A 19,319-nucleotide genomic window follows, 5' to 3' on the forward strand; every position below is an offset into this window, starting at 1 on the left:
AGGGCAGGTACACATGTATAGAGGACAGATGTCAACCTCATTTAGGGTGGGGTTATACAAGCACTGTCCACCTTTTTATTTTTGAGACAATTTTTGAGACTTGTCTAGAGCTCATTCAGTAGGCGAGGCTGACTTCCCTGCAAGCACCATGCTGCCTCCTCCTCAGCATGCACTACCACACCTGTCTGTCTGTGTGGTTGTCTGTCTGTCTTTGTGTGTGTTTGTGTGTGTGTGTGTGTGGCTGGCTGGCTGGCTGGCTGGCTTTCTGTCTCTCTGTTTTTCTGACTGGCTCTCTCTCTCCACGTGCACGTATGCCTGAGTCTGTGTGTCTGTCTGTCTGTCTGGCTATCTGTCTCTGTCTATCTCTGTGGTGTGTGTGTATGGGTCTGTCTGTCTGTCTGTCTGTGGGATCTGGGCACTGAACTCATGATCTCATGCATGTAAAACGAGCTTTTCTGACTAAGCAACATTTTGTTAGGCACAAATGTTAGGATGTTTCTAGTTAATTCCAGATGATAGGTGGAACAGTTGTTTTATCAGCGCTGTGTGAAAATGGTGAATTCTAAACAAAAACTGTGAAAAACAAGCAAACAAACAAACAACCCAGCCTATTCACAGTGTATCACAAGAGTGTGTCATACTCTGGCAGAAGATTTCTCCCTTCTTAAAACTACATGAACACATGCTTCGCTTTTAACATTTATCTACACACACTCTCTCAGTCGCTCACTCTCGTGCATGTACACATGTGCACTATGCAAATGCTCACAGAGGTCAGAGGTCACCTTGCTTCTCTTCTCCAAGGGAGATCAGGTTGTCAGGGTAAGTAGCGGATCCTACTGAGCCACCCAAACTAGCCCTGCTTCATTCTCTAAAGCTTCACAGTTCTCGGTAGTGACTATACATGATTTTTTTATAGGTTGAAAATGAAAAATTTAGTTCCCTCTAAGGAAGTCTCCTGGGAAAACCAGCTATTCATAAGGGCAGACTGTGTGCCTAGCAGTAGCTGTCCAACAGAAAATGAACTCAGCAACATTCTTGGAAGTTTCTTGTCTGTCTCATAAAGAGTGTGTCAGGCACCCCCTCCCCCTTTACATTTTATCTTGTTACTTTTTATTTCATATATATATATGTGTGTATGTGTGTGTGTGTGTTCTCTTCCTTTACCCTACAGGTCCTCCACATATATATTATAGCATCCCACTGAGTGTTTTCATGGGATTTCCATCTGTAGGAACAAGTGGCTCTCTTTCTTGTGCCTGTTCATGGGCCTTTTCCTTTTGTTTCCTTGGGGTGTGTTTTGTCCTGTTCATCATAAAATGCAGCACTTCCTGTGACATCCGAGGCAGAGCCCCGGGTGCAGTGAAGACACTGGTACTTACGCAGGAAGGTATTTTGAACCCTCACATTACAAGTGACCGTAAGCAACCACGTGTCCAGGTTTGGTTTGTTTTGTACTGAAGCTGCTCTTCATGTGCTTACACGCGTGTTTATCAAGAAAGCTTTATTCTTTCGGAGTCATTTGGTTTTGTTGCTGTGGATAAGGCCTTCTATGCCTGTGCCATGACTTAAAAAGTCATCGCGATATTCCCAGATTAGGAGAGCCATTGTATCCATTTTCTCATGTAAAGGGAGTAGACATTCAGCCTGCTTTCTCCCTTGGCTCCTCCATGCCCTGCTGGGGAAATGCTCATCTGGCCTTTGTGTGGGCCTGTCTGAAACCTGACTCTTGTGACTCCCATTACCTTCTTGACACTCCTGACTAGCTCTTCCTGTCACTCTGCCTATAGCTTCCTTGTGCTCCGCACAAGTCCACGTGGCTCTCCATTCTCAACAGAGCTTGCTCTCACATTCCTTCACGTTGCTTTTTACTTGTGTTTGATGTACACTGCCACCTGTAGTAGACACCAGCCAGTGACATTACAGGTCCAACTCCTCAGAGCATGGAAGAAAATGCCAAGCTACCCTTGAACAGCTGACCTGGCATTGGAGTTGAGTTTCCCAACAACCTGGCAACGTTACCACCAAATAGGGTCTGAACTGAGCCAGGGACTTAGTCACATACAGTCCTTCTGTATCATAGTATAATGGTTGCCAGAGTGCACCTGTGAGTGCTGTCCTAGGTACTGACAACTGTACTTCCCCCCCCCCCCCTTAAACCTAGGCTCTCTCAGTTGGGGGCTCCCCAGTAGTGTAGGCTGAGTAGCCATTGGCCACCAGGGATTTGCTTGTCTTTGTCTCCTTAGTTCTGACATTCCAAATGTGCTCCAGCATGCCTGGCTTATCATACTTAGGTACTAGAAACGTAACTCAGGGCTTCAGGGTTGCATGGCAAGCTCTTTCCTGGTTGTGCCACCTCTTCAGCCCTAACCTTGTGAACAGTTCTGTAAAAGGTGACGCAGCCTTGGCTGTGTGTTACTAAGTCCCTGGGTCACTTCAGAGCCTGCTTGGCGTGGAACACCACAGGTAAGATGCCACAGCTCTGCTATGTGGTACGCTGTTTGTCCCTCTGTCCTACAAAGGATTAGATTTCCATTTCTGGTGTGATTTTTCCTTTTGTGATTTGACACTTTCTTAAATGTATTTTACCGTCTGACACATTTGAGTGAGGTCAGTTCTGAAGCAGCAATAATTTACCAACAGTGCCGTTTCCTGAGGGAAGAAGGTTCCACGTTTAATGGCTTGTTTATATCAGACTTGCTCTTTTTTTTTTTTTTTTTTTTTTTAAGGTAAGCTCAATGCTAATTTTGAGATCAGGGTTGTGATGTTCAGTGGAACACTTTATAACATTTTAAGCTGCTATTTCTTTTCCGTTTAAGGTCAATACTTGTTGGTTGGTTTTTGTTTTGTTTCTAAAGAATCTTGTATGTAACAATTGGGCTTTGAACTCCCAGTAATTTTTGTGGTAGTACAGAAAGCAGGCTTTCACCTGCAGGCACGAAGTTAGGATCTCTCAAGGGACAACATAGGAAAAAACACATTCATCACCCCAGAGGAACCAAGTAATTATTGACCATGGCCCGGGGAGACAGATACACATTACCCTAAATGCCATGTTCCAATGTAGCAACCACTTCAGGGAGTTTTTATAGTAGTAGATGAAGATATAAAGTGTCATTTTTAAAAAAAAAATACATGGTGAGAACATTAGCTAGACAAGACACAGCAAGATTTGGCAATCTCTACAATAGGCCCCAGACACTGTCTTTCTTCTCTTTAGGTTGGTTGGAGCTAGAGAATCTGTGTATTGCAAAGGATTTCCCTGATCACAAAAATGTTAGGTCATATACCCAGAGGTGGGCAATGAAGGGTTTTTAAGGGTGCCAAGGACAGTCCAGGATAATGTTTTATTTCACTTGAAAGTAATTTTTAGTGTGTATATTTATGCACGTAGCATTCATATACATGTATGTCAGACCCTATTTGTGTGTTGTGGTGACCATAGGAAGTCTTTGTGTATTTTCTTCTGTTATGTTCTGCCTTACTTATTTAAGACAGGTGAATAGAAGCTTGCTGTTTTGGTTTTGGGATTACAGATACATACAGTCACTCCTAGGTTTTTACATGGTTCTAGGGGACTTGAACTCATGTCTTCGTGCTTGCTCAGCAAACACTCTTACCCACTGAGCCATCTCCCTGGCTGTGACATTTCAACCTGGAGTGTGTAGAGCGTCTCACGGAGCTTTAGTTCACCTTATGTAAACAAAATTCACTGTTTTGTTTGGGAGATACCTAGAAAACATTTAAGGGCAAATAAAGGTCCTATCTAGAGGGTTCTATACATTTAGGCCTGCAGCTTACTTGGCTAATATGTAAACATTTCTTTGAAAATAGTTTTGTATAAAGACCCACAGTCTCCATGTTGACAGTCTTCACAGCCAGGGTTAATTGTGCTGGAATCACTGAATTTTAGCTGGCAGAGTCTTCAGTCAGACTCCAGGCTTAAGAGGCTCCTTTTTCTTCTTATATCCGTGAGAATTATGAAAATTTCCCCCAGTCCTCTATTCTTCCTCTTAATGTTTCTATAAGCTGATTGTTTAGTCACTGTGTGTCCTTGGACTTACCCCCTGCCTATCCCTCCTACTGGGAGACCAAACCCTGTGTGCAATTCCCACCTCTGTGTCACTACCCACACCACACATGCCAAATCCGTTAAATAAGTCCGGGCTCTGTATTTCCATAATTATACATTTTAATTGTCTTTTCACTCCACTGCTTTCCTATTAATCTGGGCTCTGGTGACTTCTTTATTATTGGAGTAGCGGGCTGTAAACGGTTTTCCTCTTCTGGTCCTTTGTCTGCACCCCTTGAAACCCTCCATAGAAAAAATGCCTACAAGATGGTGTGTCTTTAAGGAAGCATTGGTCTTCGGGATATAGAGTATATGGCTTAGCTGCCATCTCCAGGACTGTTGACATGCTCTGACCAGACTCTCAGGGCTGAAACTTCCTCTTGAATAAATAGTAGCTTACTAGTGACCTGTGCACTTGTTGCTTGCAGGAAGCAGCCCAAGCAGTTTCTCATCACTAATACCAGACCCCGTTACTGAGCTCAGACTGGTAAAGAAAACGTTCAGGCCCACACAGCTGGTGGGTCACCTTTTTGCCCCTCACTCACTTCAGGGAAAGAAACTGTGCCTCCCCCGTCCCAGGATATCTTCTGGGACATTTTCTTCTAGACATTAGGCAAGGTTGAGGTCTGTTATCCTCAGAATCAGTTTCCTTTAAAATGTAGCTTCTGAATTTTTTTTCCCCCTTAGGTAAACTCTCACCAAGTTCTGTGATATTTACTCCTAAGGAGATTTGCATTGTGACAAAAGACTTAAAGTGACTCCTGGGCTAGATGGAGTCCTTGTAAGCTATTGTTTTTTGTTTTTACCACTTACATGGGATGCTTGTATGTTATTTCTTTACTTTCTTACCCATTACATGTATGTGATGCTGTGTGCTATTGTTCTTCTGTTTTTACCCACCACATACATGGGATGCTGGTATGCTATTGTTTTCATATATGTGTGGGAGGGAGGATTGGCACACAATTAGTATTTACAGTGTGTTTACCTTTTAAAGTACTGCTAAACGGGTTGTGCTAATGAAGAGTTGATTAACATTTTTTATTATTTGGTTGCTTTTAGAATACACCTGCCAGATGATTAAAATGAGCCTAATTTAATCAGCATGGTACTGTACACCAGAGATAATTTAAGCTAATGTCAAGGACATCTTCATCTATCCTGCAGAAGATGCTAAAACAATGAACAGAGCAACAAACACTTCAGAAAATGTTTGAAGCTTCCTGGCTGTGCCCCAGTGGATATTTAAAACCCGCCCACCCCCTTTTCTTTCCTTTTGTATGCAAATTAATCTGATAGTCGTTTTGTAATGTAACATGGGGCTTAGATTTTTATAAAACAAATTGACTGACCTTGGGTCTTTTGCTAATATTGGCTCGTGGTTGTCAGTGTGCGCACTGACCGTTCAGTATGTGTCATCTCCAACTTTCAGTGAGGACTTTGAATAGAAAGTATGTTCTGGTGCCATGGGGAGGGGGGTGTTTGAGACTAGATCTATATGTAATGGCTTATCTGTACTTGACTATACTCCTGCTTCAGCCTCCCGAACACTAGTAGGACAGGCTTGCCACCCACTCCCCACGATTGGTGCCTTTGAACTTGAAAATAAACCAATTTTTCCTTTTCATCTTAGGTCGCCCGTTTTCATTTTATCTGCCCATCTCCACATCTTAATAGAGTCGTGTGAATCTCCTTTATCCTTTGAAGCAGTTAAACTTCTCTTTATTTTCCGGTCATGCTTTTAGAGGGAGCTAAGTTGCCAGTGGGTGTCTTGTTCAAACAGTGAACTCTGCACTCCCAGGATTTACCGACTCCCAAGTGAGTTCCCCATAGATGTGGCAGGTTGCCTTGGAAACAGGCTGGTTTCTGCACTGAAAGTGCTGTCTTGTATTAAGTGCAGAATGATGCTCTGCTGACCTCTATTGCTTCCTCCCAGGTCTGACACAGAGTTGAGGTTTTCTGTGACTTTGTTCTTGTGACTGACTCAACAACAGCTTCGTTCACCTTTTTTTTTTTTTTTTTTTTTTTTTTTTAACAACTTGGTTAACCAGTCTCCAAAATGTGGAACAAAGTGATTTTTCACATTTCTAATTTGTGTTTGAGCATTAATTGCCCCCCCCCCCCAAATAAAAAACACCAAAGTTTTAGAGTGACTAAGACTAAACTGGCAGGAAATTTTTGTGACTTATCTCCTTTATATATGTTCCTGGATAGACTGTATACACTCTGAGTTTCCAGACATAGATGGAAGTCACTTATACTCTCAAAGACCTCTGATCCAGCACAGCCTGCCAAGTGTAGCCTCTAGCAAGAAGGGAAGTGCCCCAGGACAGTGAAACAGGCGGGCTTCTGGCTCAGGGATCTTCAGTAGCTTAAGAAGTAAAGGAATAAAGCAAGTCTTCCTAAGGATCATGGCTTTGGTCTTTATAATCTCTTGAAAGAGGGATACTCACTTACAGGCAGAGGGAGACAGCTTGGGGAGTTCTTTCATAGACCTCTACTGAGGGAAAGCTGGAGTAACCACTTTTATCAAGAAGAAAATTTCAGGCTGAGCTAGTGTGAAGCAGAGTGGAGTTTGTTAGGAAAATGATGTAACGTTTCTGAAATCTTTCAGAAAATGCTTTCATCCAGATTGAAACTGGAATAATGAGAGACAGACTCAGACAGACTCAGGGGAAGGTCAATAAACACTGTACATGCATCTGGTCTTCTTAAGACAGCTGTATTTTAAGGATAGCTCTGTATATGATTTTGTCCACCTTTGAAGTTACATTGTTCAAAGTATTAGAAAGGTTAAATAACAATGTTTCGCTAGACACTGAAGTATAGAGAATTTCCTTTAGGGAATCAGATTGTGAAGGTAAAGGGTACATTGTATTACACATGTTGCAAATGAGTAAAGAATGTAGGCTAAAGATACAGAGGTATAGAAAAGTCACAGAACTTCTTCCTACACTTAGGCAATAAGGAGAGAAGAAATGTTTTGACTGGAAGCATGGTCCATAGTCTTGTTCGTAGAGAAATATATGGTGTGGAGATTGAATTAAAAGTCACAAGTTTAGGCTTTTGTGTGGTTCCCTGGTTGTTCTGATACTCTTATTTGAGGGTTCTCTTAGTGGCAGGAGGATTATTTCTGCCAGCAATTGTTTCCGTTGTACCCTGGACATCTGGTAAGAGACTCCTTTCTTTCCTTCATGTTTCTGGTGTTTACAACTGGACCCAGTGGTGTAAGAGATGGGGGTGTGGTTCTGCATGGGGTCATTCATCATTATGCTGGTTTCTAGATGGAGTATAGTGTAAGAGATGGGAGTGTAGACTGCCTCACATCACCACACTTCTGGGTTTCTGGATAGAGCATCCTGTTGTGTCATGGGCTTGTAAGTCAGATCCCAGACACAGGAGAAGATGCTGGCAGGACTGTGGCCTTTCTTTTTTTGTGATCCTTTAAAACAAAACCTTTCGTATTTGTGTGAAGACACAAACCACACCAACTGGGTTTTTTCATTAGTCTTTTGTAGTTACAATGTATATATACACTACCATGATATAACCAAGTGAGGACTACTAGTTATGTGCTTGGTGGGTCACCATTAGTTTCTTCTTCCTACTGTGGAAGATCACTATAAGCTAGAGGCTTCTTTTGTGTGCGCGTGTGCGCGTGTGTGCGCTTATGTGTGCTTACTCACATGCAGTTATAGATGGAGAGAGGTGACCTTAGTCTTCACAGGGTTGCAAAGCCACAGCCTTCACCGGTGCTTGTGGGGCACTTCTTTCTTGCCCCTTCATGCTGTTAGCATTCATTGGCTCAAGGCTCTCATTCTTCATCTTAAGAGCAAGTGGTCAGCATCTCTATCCATTATCACAGAGCTCCAACTACAGTTGGAAGATCTTTTATAATTTAATTCTCCATTGATTAGATGAGGATTTTAACATCACCTGGGTTAGCTCTTGTGTTTTCTGGTCACTAACCTGAATCCTGTTCATAGAGTTTTATTGGTCAAGGCAAGTAACTTAACACCCACTACTATGAGAGATGTGGACATGATAGTTTTGGTGTGAGCCCATTGTTCTGCTTATTGTAACTATCATCCTGTTTCCCACTTCCAATAATGAAGCAGTTGGAGATAAGTGGAGGCCCATAATGCACCAGCCACCCTTTAAAGAAGCCCAAGCTCCTCTTACATGCAGTTCTGGATTTAGCCACTCCACTTTGGCCCACTCTATAATTTTACTCATCAGAGTAGTTTGCAGCCATGTGTGATGTATATTTACTAGGTTCTGGTAGGGGATGTGTTGGATTGAGTAAGGTGTATTTATTTACATGTAGCTTATTCCATAATTAACCAGATTCTTTTCCCCATCATACTTGTCAGATGCAAGGAACAGAAGAGAGATTAGCTAGTAACTATTAAGTAATAACCTTTGGAACTGGAGAGATGGCTCACTAGTTAGTTAGGGACAGTCGCTGCAGGGTTGGAGAGATGACGCAGTAGTAGATGAACAGGTATTGCTCTTGCAGAGGACCCCAGTTTAGCTCCTAATATCCATACCAGGATTTTCATGGCCACTGCACATCCAGGAGATCTAACACCTCCTTCTGGACTCTTAAGGATATCTTTATGCTCGTCCTCACCCCCACTCCAGACAAGCATAATTAAAAAAACAAAAACAAAAAACAAAAAAAACCCAAAAAACTTCAAAGTGAATCTTAAAGAATGATCTAGTTCATGGATAGTGAAGATTCCATCTGCTAAAGCACATAGTTGAGTCATGTCTTAGAAACTTAAAACTACATTTCTTTTACTTTTTGAAGGGTGTGCAGGGATTTTGAATCTGTGATGTTTTTGTGGAGGTCTCGTTTTCTTTTGCTGTGTTTCTATATGTATTCTTGTGGAGTAGCTTTTCTAAAATTATAAATCCTTCCCAATTTAACACAAAATTACTTCATTTCTGCACCTGGCACTTAAAATTTGGTTTAAAAGAAAGCTGTAAAATTGTGTGTTATTGGCACATTGCAAATCACCAACTGCGATTCTGCCACTGTGATTCACATAGCATTTATTCACGACATAGTCCAGATTTCTTAATCTTGTGTTTTCTCAAAATGCTGGAGATAATTATTGAAACTAATATACATATATAGGCACTTCCATATTTGGCATTTGGAGACTTGTTTGTAATTTTCCATCTCCGTTTTCACTCTGCAGAAAGGACTGGATTCTTGAGAAAATATCTCATGGTTAATAACAAACTTGAATTTTAATTAGCTCCAATTAAACATCAAAATGTCAAAAACTGATAGCTTTAAAATGCATATTTAGCCATACAGCTTGTGTAGGATATGATATTTAAATCAATGTAGGAAATCCTATGTTCTGGTGAACAACTCAGAGTGGGTGTTGTTGGCTTATCAGGGTTACAATTGTAGCTTTGACTGTCCTTATATTGGAAATTGAAACTTTACAGATGAATGGCAGCAGAAAGACAGGAATCCCTTGCATGGAGAGTCATAAAGGCATCACCATGTACCAAACTGTGTCTGCTGCCTATTTTTATAAATAAAGTTTTGCTTAAACAGAGCCATACTCATCTCTTCATGTGTTTTTTATGCTTTTCTCTTGCTATCAGAGCAGAGTCACGGCAGATATGTGATCAGGAGTATAGCTCCGGAAGAATCTATTTTCAGAAAGAGTACCCTGATCTTCGTTGTCAGGAGACTTCCGTGCTTCAGGTGAAGAGGGAGCTACCAGTCACACCAGGAAGACAAGACTTAATTACAATGTGAAAACTTGGGAGTACACCTTCAAACACTTTCTTTGTATTTTTATTTAGCTCTCAAGGATGCTTTTCCCATTGTTTATTACCAGGTTGAGAGGCCCAAGGTCTCATCCTCCTTTGTACATGACATCCCACTGGACTAATCAGCTCATTGCTTCACAGCAGAGTTCCCTCCTTCCTGTTTCTCTGTGTGTCTCTGTGACAAGAGGATAGAAGCAGGCATTTGTTACGATGGTAAACCTGCCTAGGCGATGGTAAAGCTGCCTAGGAAATGAGGAAATGCTGCTCATATTTTTGTGAAGGTACCCCTCTGTCTTTTAATAGCAGAGCATGGACCTTGCAATACCTTAGTAGGACACGGTGGTTCCTTTTAGCCACAGCCCTGGTTCTTCCACACCTGGAAAGCTACTGAGTTGCTGGACACCTTGGTAGTTCTCAAAGAACTGTGCTGGTTCTGAGAAGAACCAGTGATACCTTTTGTAGTATTTTGTGACTATAACTAACCGTTGAAAACTTTCATTTGAGATAATTATAAATTTCATAAAAGTTGGGAAATAGCTACCCAGTGTTTCCAGATCCCTTTGTCAGTGCCTTAACTTCTGCATCATCTAAAATCAGAGGCAATTATTGTCAATATAAACCCACCTTAATCTTGCATTTCAGCTGGTTTTCAAAGTTCTTTTAAATTTTGCCTTTAGACTTTTTGGGCCCTATATCCAGCAGAGCTTCCCATCATATGTACTTCTTGTTTTTCTGTGATTTCCTATTTATGTGATTTTTGTCATTCTTTCCTGATTTTTCTTGGCTATCATACTCTGAATCAGAGTAATCTTTGTTTCACCAAACAAATGTCCTTCAATTTAGATTTACCTGATATTCTATGATTAGGTTAAAGTGACATGATTGGCAGGAACAACAGCCACACAAATGGCCTTCTGTCCTTCTCAGGGGTGGTGTTCTAATCACTGCTGATTTTATGTATGGAGAGCTGTGCCTGTCAACCCTCTCCACAGCAAAGATAACTTACCCGTCTTCTTTTGGTTGAGACATATAATATGGGAAGCCTTTTGAGACAGGCAAACATATGGTGTCTCTTTTTATTCTCACCATCCATTTAGGCATCCATTGTTAGGTTTTGTTTGTAAGAATTATTTCTATGGATTTCTTAATGATAACTTTATTTCCAGTATCACTTATTCGTTCATTGTTATTTATCTATTTATTTTTTTAGACTGGGTCTCATATAGCCCAGGCTGGCCTTCAACTTGCCCTGTAGCCAGGGATGAAGCATAGGGAGAGAGGTCTTTTGAGACAGGCAATTATTCTGCTTCTCTTTATCTTTCCATCCTGTAACATTGGCATGTATTCGTAGATTTTCTGTGACAATTATTTCTATGAATGTTCCTAATGATAACTTATATCGATATTGTTTCTTGTTTATATTTATCCATTTATTTATCTATTTATTTATTTGTGAGATAGAGACTCATATAGCCCAGACCAGTCTCCAGCTTGCTGTATAGTCAAGGGTGACCTAGAACTTCTGATTTTCCTGCCTTTACCTGCGAAGTACTGGGATGACAGGATTTTGCCACTATGTCTGGGAATGAAAGGAGGGGTACTGGGCATCCTAGGGAAGCCACCTACAAGTGAGCCATGCCCCAGCCCCAGTCTTGTCTTTATTATTTGGATACTACAGCAGAAGACACCTCTCAGCTTCCCACCTTGCTTATACCATCACAGATCTACAGATGTGTAATTTGCTTTGCAATATGACCCCCTGGTAGAATTATTTGTTTGGTTGTAAGTTACCCCAGCTTTGGTTGTAGGGGACAGTGGGAATTTAGGTTGTATCTGCTTCCCTTTGATGTACATTTTTTTTTGTCTTTCAAATATTTCCTCGCTCTCAGCACTGCTAGGCATCCTTTTTGTATGTATGTATGTATGTATGTATGTATGTATGTATGTATGTATGTAGTCATTTATTTTTTATTGGATATTTTATATGTTTTCAACCCTTTCTTGGTTTCCCCTCTACAAACCTCCTATTTCATCTTCCCTCTTCCTTGCTTCTATGAGGGTGCTTCACCACCCACAATCCACTCCTGCCTCCTAGCCCTGACATTCCCCTATGCTGGGGCATTGAGTCTTCACAGGACAAAGGGCCTCTTCTCCAATTGATACCAGACAATGCCATCTTCTGCTACATATGTGGCTGGAGCCATGGGTCTCTCCATGTGTACTCTTTGGTTGGTGGTTTATTCCCTGGGAGCTTGGGGGGAGGGGCGGGGGGATCTGGTTAGTGATATTATTCTTCCTGTCGGATTGCAAACCTCTTCAGCTCCTTCAGTCCTTTCTCTAACTCCTCCATTTTGGCCCCCATTGCTAGGCATACTCAATGTGTGTTTCACTGTTCCACTTTCAATCAGCTATTTTTCAAGGTGCCTTGCCTTATTAGAGAATGACATTAGAATTCTAGATCTGGACATGAAGTGTGCTCATTGATTCTGAGATGCTATTGCTTCTCAATGCTGGGACCTCTTTGACTAGAGCTAGGAGATTTATCTGTAAACCACCATCTCTCTGTATGTTCAGCCACCTGTAGCTGCGCACCACCGTATGATCTTTCTAACTGGCTTCCCATCAGACAACAGTAAATGTAGGAATTTTCATTATCTCAGTGAGATCGTAGCATGATGGTTTTGTCATTTGATGGTGTGAAAGAACCTACTTCATTGCCTGTCATGTACAAGCACAGCAAGAAATTATGTATGGTACATTTTGTCATTATTGTAGAGTATATTATGTTCTATAGAAAAGTTTAATGTTCAACAGTATGCCTTGCTATGCCAACAATGGCCTAATACATCTAGTACTTGCTGTGTTATTGATTAATGGCCCACATCTAGTGGTTGGCCTATTCATCCAGGGTAGTGTAGATATTCTCTAGGAAACTATGGTGGTGTTCTCAGTAATGAAGTAGTGTTGCTGGGGGCGACTTACTCACGGGAGCCATGAGTTTCTTCTGAGCCCCAGTTCCAGTCTAACACCACAGAGCTTGTTCCAGCTTCTCCCTTTCGGCAACTGCTGTTTCTGACAGTAAAAATATTGGCTTTCGCCATCCAAAATATTTTCACGTTTTTGTTCATTCCTGATCTGTATTTGTGAGCAGAGTAGGAGTTGCTAGACTATATGCACACACAAAACAAATCGACTCCCTGGAATGGTGCATGTATGGCCATTCTTTGTATTTAGCTTTATTTTAAACAGTAGAAACCGTGTCTTTTCACAGTCAACCTAGATGGTTTCTGCTTTATCCTAATCAGTGTGGTCATGTATTTGTTTGCAGAATGGTTCGGTTTACTTGCGTTATTGCTATGTCCTCAAAGTCGCTGCCTTGTGTTGCTGTCCTGACGGATAACTAATTTCAGTTAGTTGTTTGTGCTTTAGCTAATGAATCACAGCTATGCCTCTGACCTGCAAAGCTATTCAGCAGTGTGTCCTTTCCCTCCTATTGCCTTGTCTGCTCCCATCCTCCCTCCCCTCTTTATCAAACTCATGCCCGTAAGTGACTCATTTCATTGGCCTTTCTTTAAGTTTTATACAGTAACGATGAGATAGGAGTATATTTTAAAATACCGTCTTCCTCATATGTGAAGAGCAGCAGAAATGTGTGCATTCAAATATGGACACACACACATACACACATAGTTCTGAGGCGGGGGATATAGCTCAGTTGGTAGAGCATCTACTTAGCATCTAGGAAGGGGACCTGCTTCAGTCTTCAGCATCACAGGATGTGGTGGATTAGTCTTGTAAACCAGGACTGAGAAATGGGAAGTGAAAGACATCCCTGGGCTCAACAAGTTATAGGCTAGCCTGGGTGATTTGAGACCCTTAGGGGTGGGACAACAAAAGAAGGCAAAGAAAACATGTATGGTCTACATGCATGTACATGGATCTCCTATGGACCGTCTTTATACTTAGCTTATCTGTGTAAAAAAAAAGATTTAAACTAACTCCTACCCTAGCATTCTGGGATGTCACCGTGTCTTTACTGTATTTTTACCTGTGAAATTTTAGATATGAAACTCACTTCCTAGAAATGTGTGACTGGAGTGTCAGGCCTCAGGGAAACAACGTTTCACTGTGGTTGTGCTTCCTAAAAAGCTAGCGAACTTGGATACATCGCTGTCAGTATTTTCTCCTAGGTTTGTCTCAGCAGGGTGGAGTATTTGGTAGTGATTTTGATGCCTTCATTCATGAGTGCCATTTTTTTTTCTGTCATTTCCAGCTGGTAGCAGTATTTGATGAACAGGATCCCCACCATGGAGGAGATGGTACCAGCGCCAGCTCCACGGGAACCCAGAGTCCAGAGATATTCGGCAGTGAGCTGGGCACCAACAATGTTTCTGCTTTTCAGCCTTATCAAGCCACAAGTGAAATTGAGGTCACGCCTTCAGTTCTTCGGGCAAGTAAGTGAGAGTTTTCTGTATTCTGCACACTTCATCCTAATTCCCAGGTACCCTAGCTTCTTTATCTGTCTTTGTGCCTACAAATGGAATTCTTTGTGTTTATCGGACATTGGTTACAGTTTGAACTTGGGCCAGTATCTTTTACACAAGAACCCAGCAGTTATGAACCTGTTCATAGATGGGTTTAGTTTTGTCTATAGTAGAGGCTTTTGATTGCTCACTGAGGGTAAATAAAGATAGATTGTAGGTATGCTACTCTGCACTTTCTTTATAAATAGAAATAACCAGAAGCTTCTCATAGTCCACCCCATTGTAGCTAAGACACATAGTGCATGTATTTCACGAGAACACTAGCAAAGAAGAGACCTTGGCATCAAAGTTGTCTGTGGGGGTTTTGGGAGAGAGGGAATTCAAACCTCAAGGAAAGTTAGGGACACAGTCTATGATGTGTCATATGCCCCAGGGACTGTCAGTCTCAGGATATTTGTTTGAAGAATTCCATAACCAATTCTGGACAGTTTACTTAGAAAAGTGAAATATTTTTGCTATAAATAATACTCGTTTGTAAAATTTCAGAGCCGAGCTGCAGTTAACGGTAACAAGGTGTTGTTCAGGTTATTTATAACTTAGGTAAGGCATGGTGGCGACTTACACCTGTAATCCTGCTCTCCAGGGGCTGAGGCAGGAACACTGTGAGTTGTATCCATAATGGGACCCTGTCACACCACATTCCTTCCACAAAGAAATAAGTTTAAAGCTCATTTACTTATGTTTAGGCGTTTCTGCTTAAGATCCCCTCAGTTACTTCAGATAAAGTACTTGGTGTGGTTTTACTGACTGAGAGTCTTCTGGTGGCAAATTCTTTTCTATGGTTGATCATATCTAAAATATAACATGAGTGATTATTTAGAATGTGTATTTTATTCTTCTCGAATGTACTCTGATTCCTTTCTTCCCCCTCACCGGTGAGGTCTGTCACATTTCAATAACTTGGTTCTACTTGTTTGTAAGCCGCATGCACCTCTTCCCTTGTTTCTCCTGGCTCTTTATCTTATCTATGTAGTCAGCTAGAAGTTTAAAATATGCAGGCAACTTGAATCTGAGTCCAATACTAAGCACCCAAGATTCAAAGAGTGAAAAGATAAAAGTCCTTATAATTCTCTCAGCGGCCCTGCATCATTTAAAGGAGACCTCTACAGAAAATGAAATGAAATAAGACAAATGTCAAACTCTTGACTGTTCACTGACATCCTTGGTTCCCCACCAGATCTTGCTTCTTTCTTTTATTTATTTTTTTAAGACCATCTCAGGTGTTCTTTTTCACTCGGATGTTGTTTACAGTGCATCCAATAATATGCATCCTAGGTCTCTCTATTCTCCACTCCTACTCACCCTTCAGCCTCAGCAACCTCCTGTAGTCATGTTCCTTGGTCTTTCCTCTCCCTTTCCCTCCCTCCTCCTTCCTTTCCCTCTCCCCTCCCTTCCCCTCCTCCCCACTCCTTCCTCTTCCCCTCTCCTTCTCTAACTCACTGAATCCAATTCATGCTGGCTGCTGGAATGTTGACTAGTCTTGTGGACTTGATCTTTCATGGGTCTTGTGCAAGTAGTCATAGCTGCAGGGGTTCATGAGTGCGATGACCATGTCATGTCCAAAAGAAACAGGGCACAGTACTCCTGTCCATCTCCCAGCCCTTAAATTCCTCCCATGTTACGTTTACTACCCTGATCTTTAGATCATGGCCGGGAATGTCATAGTATGTCATGTTCCTAGTATACTTCAGGCTCCCAGACTCTGTCACCAGCATGAACAAAATGTGCATATAAGGAAAACAAGTGAAAATCCTAATATAAAAAGAGAGAAGATACCACATACACACTTGTGCACAGAGATCAAAAGAGCCAAGACCGAGAAGCCCGGAGCTTCAGGGATCATTGCCTTACCCCCAAATGCCAGTTTCCTAGAAACTGAGAGTACCTGAAATGGCTCAGTGGGTAAAGAAGCATGCCACCAAGCCTGACCACCTGAATCCCATCCCCGAGACAGTGGAAAGAACACACTGACTCCTGCGAGTTATACTCAGACCTCCACTCAGGTCCTGTGTCATGTGCACCCATGTGTGATGACACACATACAGGTTCCTGTTCACAACATTTTAAAAGAATTCCTAGATCTTAATGAGTGTAATGAACGAATCACACTGAAACATGAATGGGAGTCTAGCCCATAGCCCAAATAGACTGTGAAACTAAATATAGCAAGAGTTCAGACTGAAACCCATAGCATGAAAGTGGAGATCCGCCGTGCAGTCCTGACAGTACTGCTGGTCACCTTGGTCTCTGTCATCCTGCTGGCCAGGAGGAAGTAAGAGATACATACCTGCAGAGCTGAACTCGATCCTCCAGAAATGTTCCAGGATAGAGGAGGTTCAGATATCTCAGGGGTATTTGTTTGTTTGTTTTTACAAGCTGGTTTAGTTTTCTTAATGCTCAAGGATGTCTTAAATTTCCAGACAGCTGGAGTCCTGGCAACATAACTTTTTTTTTTTACAGAATTGAATTTTTCATATCTGTGATAGAAGTCAAAGGGAGATTCCAGGAAATGCTGTGTGCCCCGTTGATATCCCAGCTTTTGGAAATGGTGCTGCTGTAAAATGTTTGACAAAGTATCTGATTGGTTACATTGTATCTTAGTAACTTCTAAATCTTTACATTGTTAACTATTTTAAAACTTTATTAAGTCTTAAAATTATTATTTTTTTCTGAATTTTTTTTAACTTTTAAGGCATTACTAACTTGATAATTTTTAGAATTTAAAGGAAAAGTAATATTTATTAAAAGATTATGCCATAAAGTAAATTCCCGTCCTTGCCCTTTTCCTTTTATTTTATTTTTTCTGTCACCTTCATGTGAGTTTTGGGATTGAGTTCATATCACCAGGCTCATGCAGTGAGTACCTTCAAGGCTTAGCTGTCTAGCTATTCTGCCTTTCCCTTTTGATCTCGGATTTTTCCTTATCTAAGAATATAGAGATCTACTCAAAGATTTGTTCATAGATAGAGAAGACTAAGACTCTTTGGCTTAGCGATCTAGCCTTTTAACAGTTAGCTGATATTAACATGGTTTTTTTTTTTTTTTGGACCTGATTTAAATATATATTGAAACTACAGATTCTATCCTATTGTATTTGCTTTGAGCTGTTAAAACAGAACAAGGCATACAAATGCTATTCCCGGAATTTCAAATAATTGCCTTCTCACTGAGTAAGCTCCATTCAGCATCCACAGCCCTGTTGTGGATGCAGTCTGATTATTACATGTTGACAAGGTCATATATCTATTAATTGGACTGGAGATGGGATACAAAATTGCTGTAATTATTGTAATTTTCTAGCTAATTGCAGGGTTGGTAGTGAATATTTTACTTCTGCATAATGAAAACCAGTGTTCCATCAGAAGTTGTTTTATAGGGTATCAGGCATTTTGTTTTATATCTTTGGTGATTTTTGCCCAACACGTATCGATCCATCCCAAATGCCACCCCGTTCACAGGCTCAGGGTGAGCAGTTCTTAGCTTCCCTCCACTCTTAGCCTCTCTCCACTCTGGTTGCTGTGCCTCTGACATTCTTTGTTTATAAATCCAGTGTTCTCCTTCCAGGCCTATAGGAAAGGTTGGTGATCTGACACAATGGGAAGAGGACTCCGGTGCCTCATATCTTAACCCGTACTTGCTTAAGATACTCCTTGAGATGAGCATTTTAGAGAAGTAAACGCCTATGGTTTATGGGGTAATTATTGTCGAGTGTGCTTAGTGCTGTATTATGGGCTTATATTAACACACTTGCTCCAATACTAATACTTTACTGAAGCTAGTTTGGCCTCCTGTGGTGAGAACCAAACTGACATTTTTAAAATAGTGGATTGTACATAGAATGATTGCATTGTCAAGGTGTGGGGGAGAGGGGCGCTGTGTTAACAAAAGGCTGCTGGGAGCTTGCTATAGAGATGGTAAGAGCAGGTTGATGCCCGTTTCCTGATAAAATACAAACTGGGGGAGCAGGTGAAAATTGCCAAACCTAATGAGCGATTTGGCAGATGAGACAGGCTGTCAGGCGATGGCAGCTAGCTGCCTGCATCACATTGTTCCTTCCAAAGGATGGTGTTTAAATACCACAAGGAGGAAAAAAAAAATTATCTTTTCCTTGTGGTAATTTGGTATCACAAAGAAGTGTGCTTTATTTTTGAGGTTTCTGTTTCACAACCAGCAATCAACATATGGCGATTTAGATTGTAGAACATTTTCATATTTGCCTGGTCACGTGTCTCATCTATAAAAAAAAATGAATAAAATACATTTAACACATTTCACAACCACGACATACTAGGCTTCAAAGCATACAGGTAAGGCAGAGGTGGCCAGTGCTTCACCGAATGGCAGCCTGTCATCTGTGATCAGCCCGTTGAAAGTCTTCTAAGTTATATTGCAGTCTTATCAGGGTACTGTGCTGTTGGTACCCAGGAAGTACTGAGAGATGTCTACATGGTGCTGCCACCTCCCCACTGAGGCTATGGACATTGTGTTGTTTGAAGGACATTTGAAGATCGCAGACTTTTAAAACATGCAGTCCCATAGGAAAATTCCCATGTTGCTTTTCCTATGTTTATTGCTTGACAACAGGCTCAATGAGTTAAAACACTAGCAAATATGTGTTTAAGGCACAACTGTAGCTTAGGTCTTTAAATCTAAGAAAAGTATCATTTTTGGAAACGTACAGAGGCTGACAGCACATACATGGCAAAAACATCTTTATTGGTTAATTGCCGCATTTCCAGAAAACTTGATTTGACTGTAACTTTGCACTTCCTGGCTGGCATCAGTTTTTCTAAGTCATTTATAGGTAAAATGAATATTAGGGTTTTGCTTTTATTTGTGTCTGTGTGAAGTACCTTTGCTTGTTGCTTTAGTGGTCTTGTATATGCTTAGTATGTCCTCTTTCA

At 41.2% G+C, this 19,319-nt stretch overlaps 1 protein-coding gene across 22 annotated transcripts in view; it reads left to right on the plus strand.

Annotated features, from left to right (window-relative positions):
- Pard3 (par-3 family cell polarity regulator) overlaps positions 1 to 19,319 on the plus strand; it is a 548,906-nt gene that overhangs the window by 199,496 nt on the left and 330,091 nt on the right. For all 22 annotated transcript variants that reach the window (XM_006531520.3, XM_006531523.3, XM_006531524.3 and 19 more), the window contains exon 3: positions 14,145 to 14,325. In XM_006531520.3, coding sequence (XP_006531583.1) covers positions 14,145 to 14,325 — 181 coding nt within the window. The remainder of the gene's footprint in view (positions 1 to 14,144; positions 14,326 to 19,319) is intronic.

Source organism: Mus musculus, chromosome 8, assembly GCF_000001635.26.
Source record: "Mus musculus strain C57BL/6J chromosome 8, GRCm38.p6 C57BL/6J".
NCBI classification, from domain to species: Eukaryota; Metazoa; Chordata; class Mammalia; order Rodentia; family Muridae; genus Mus; species Mus musculus.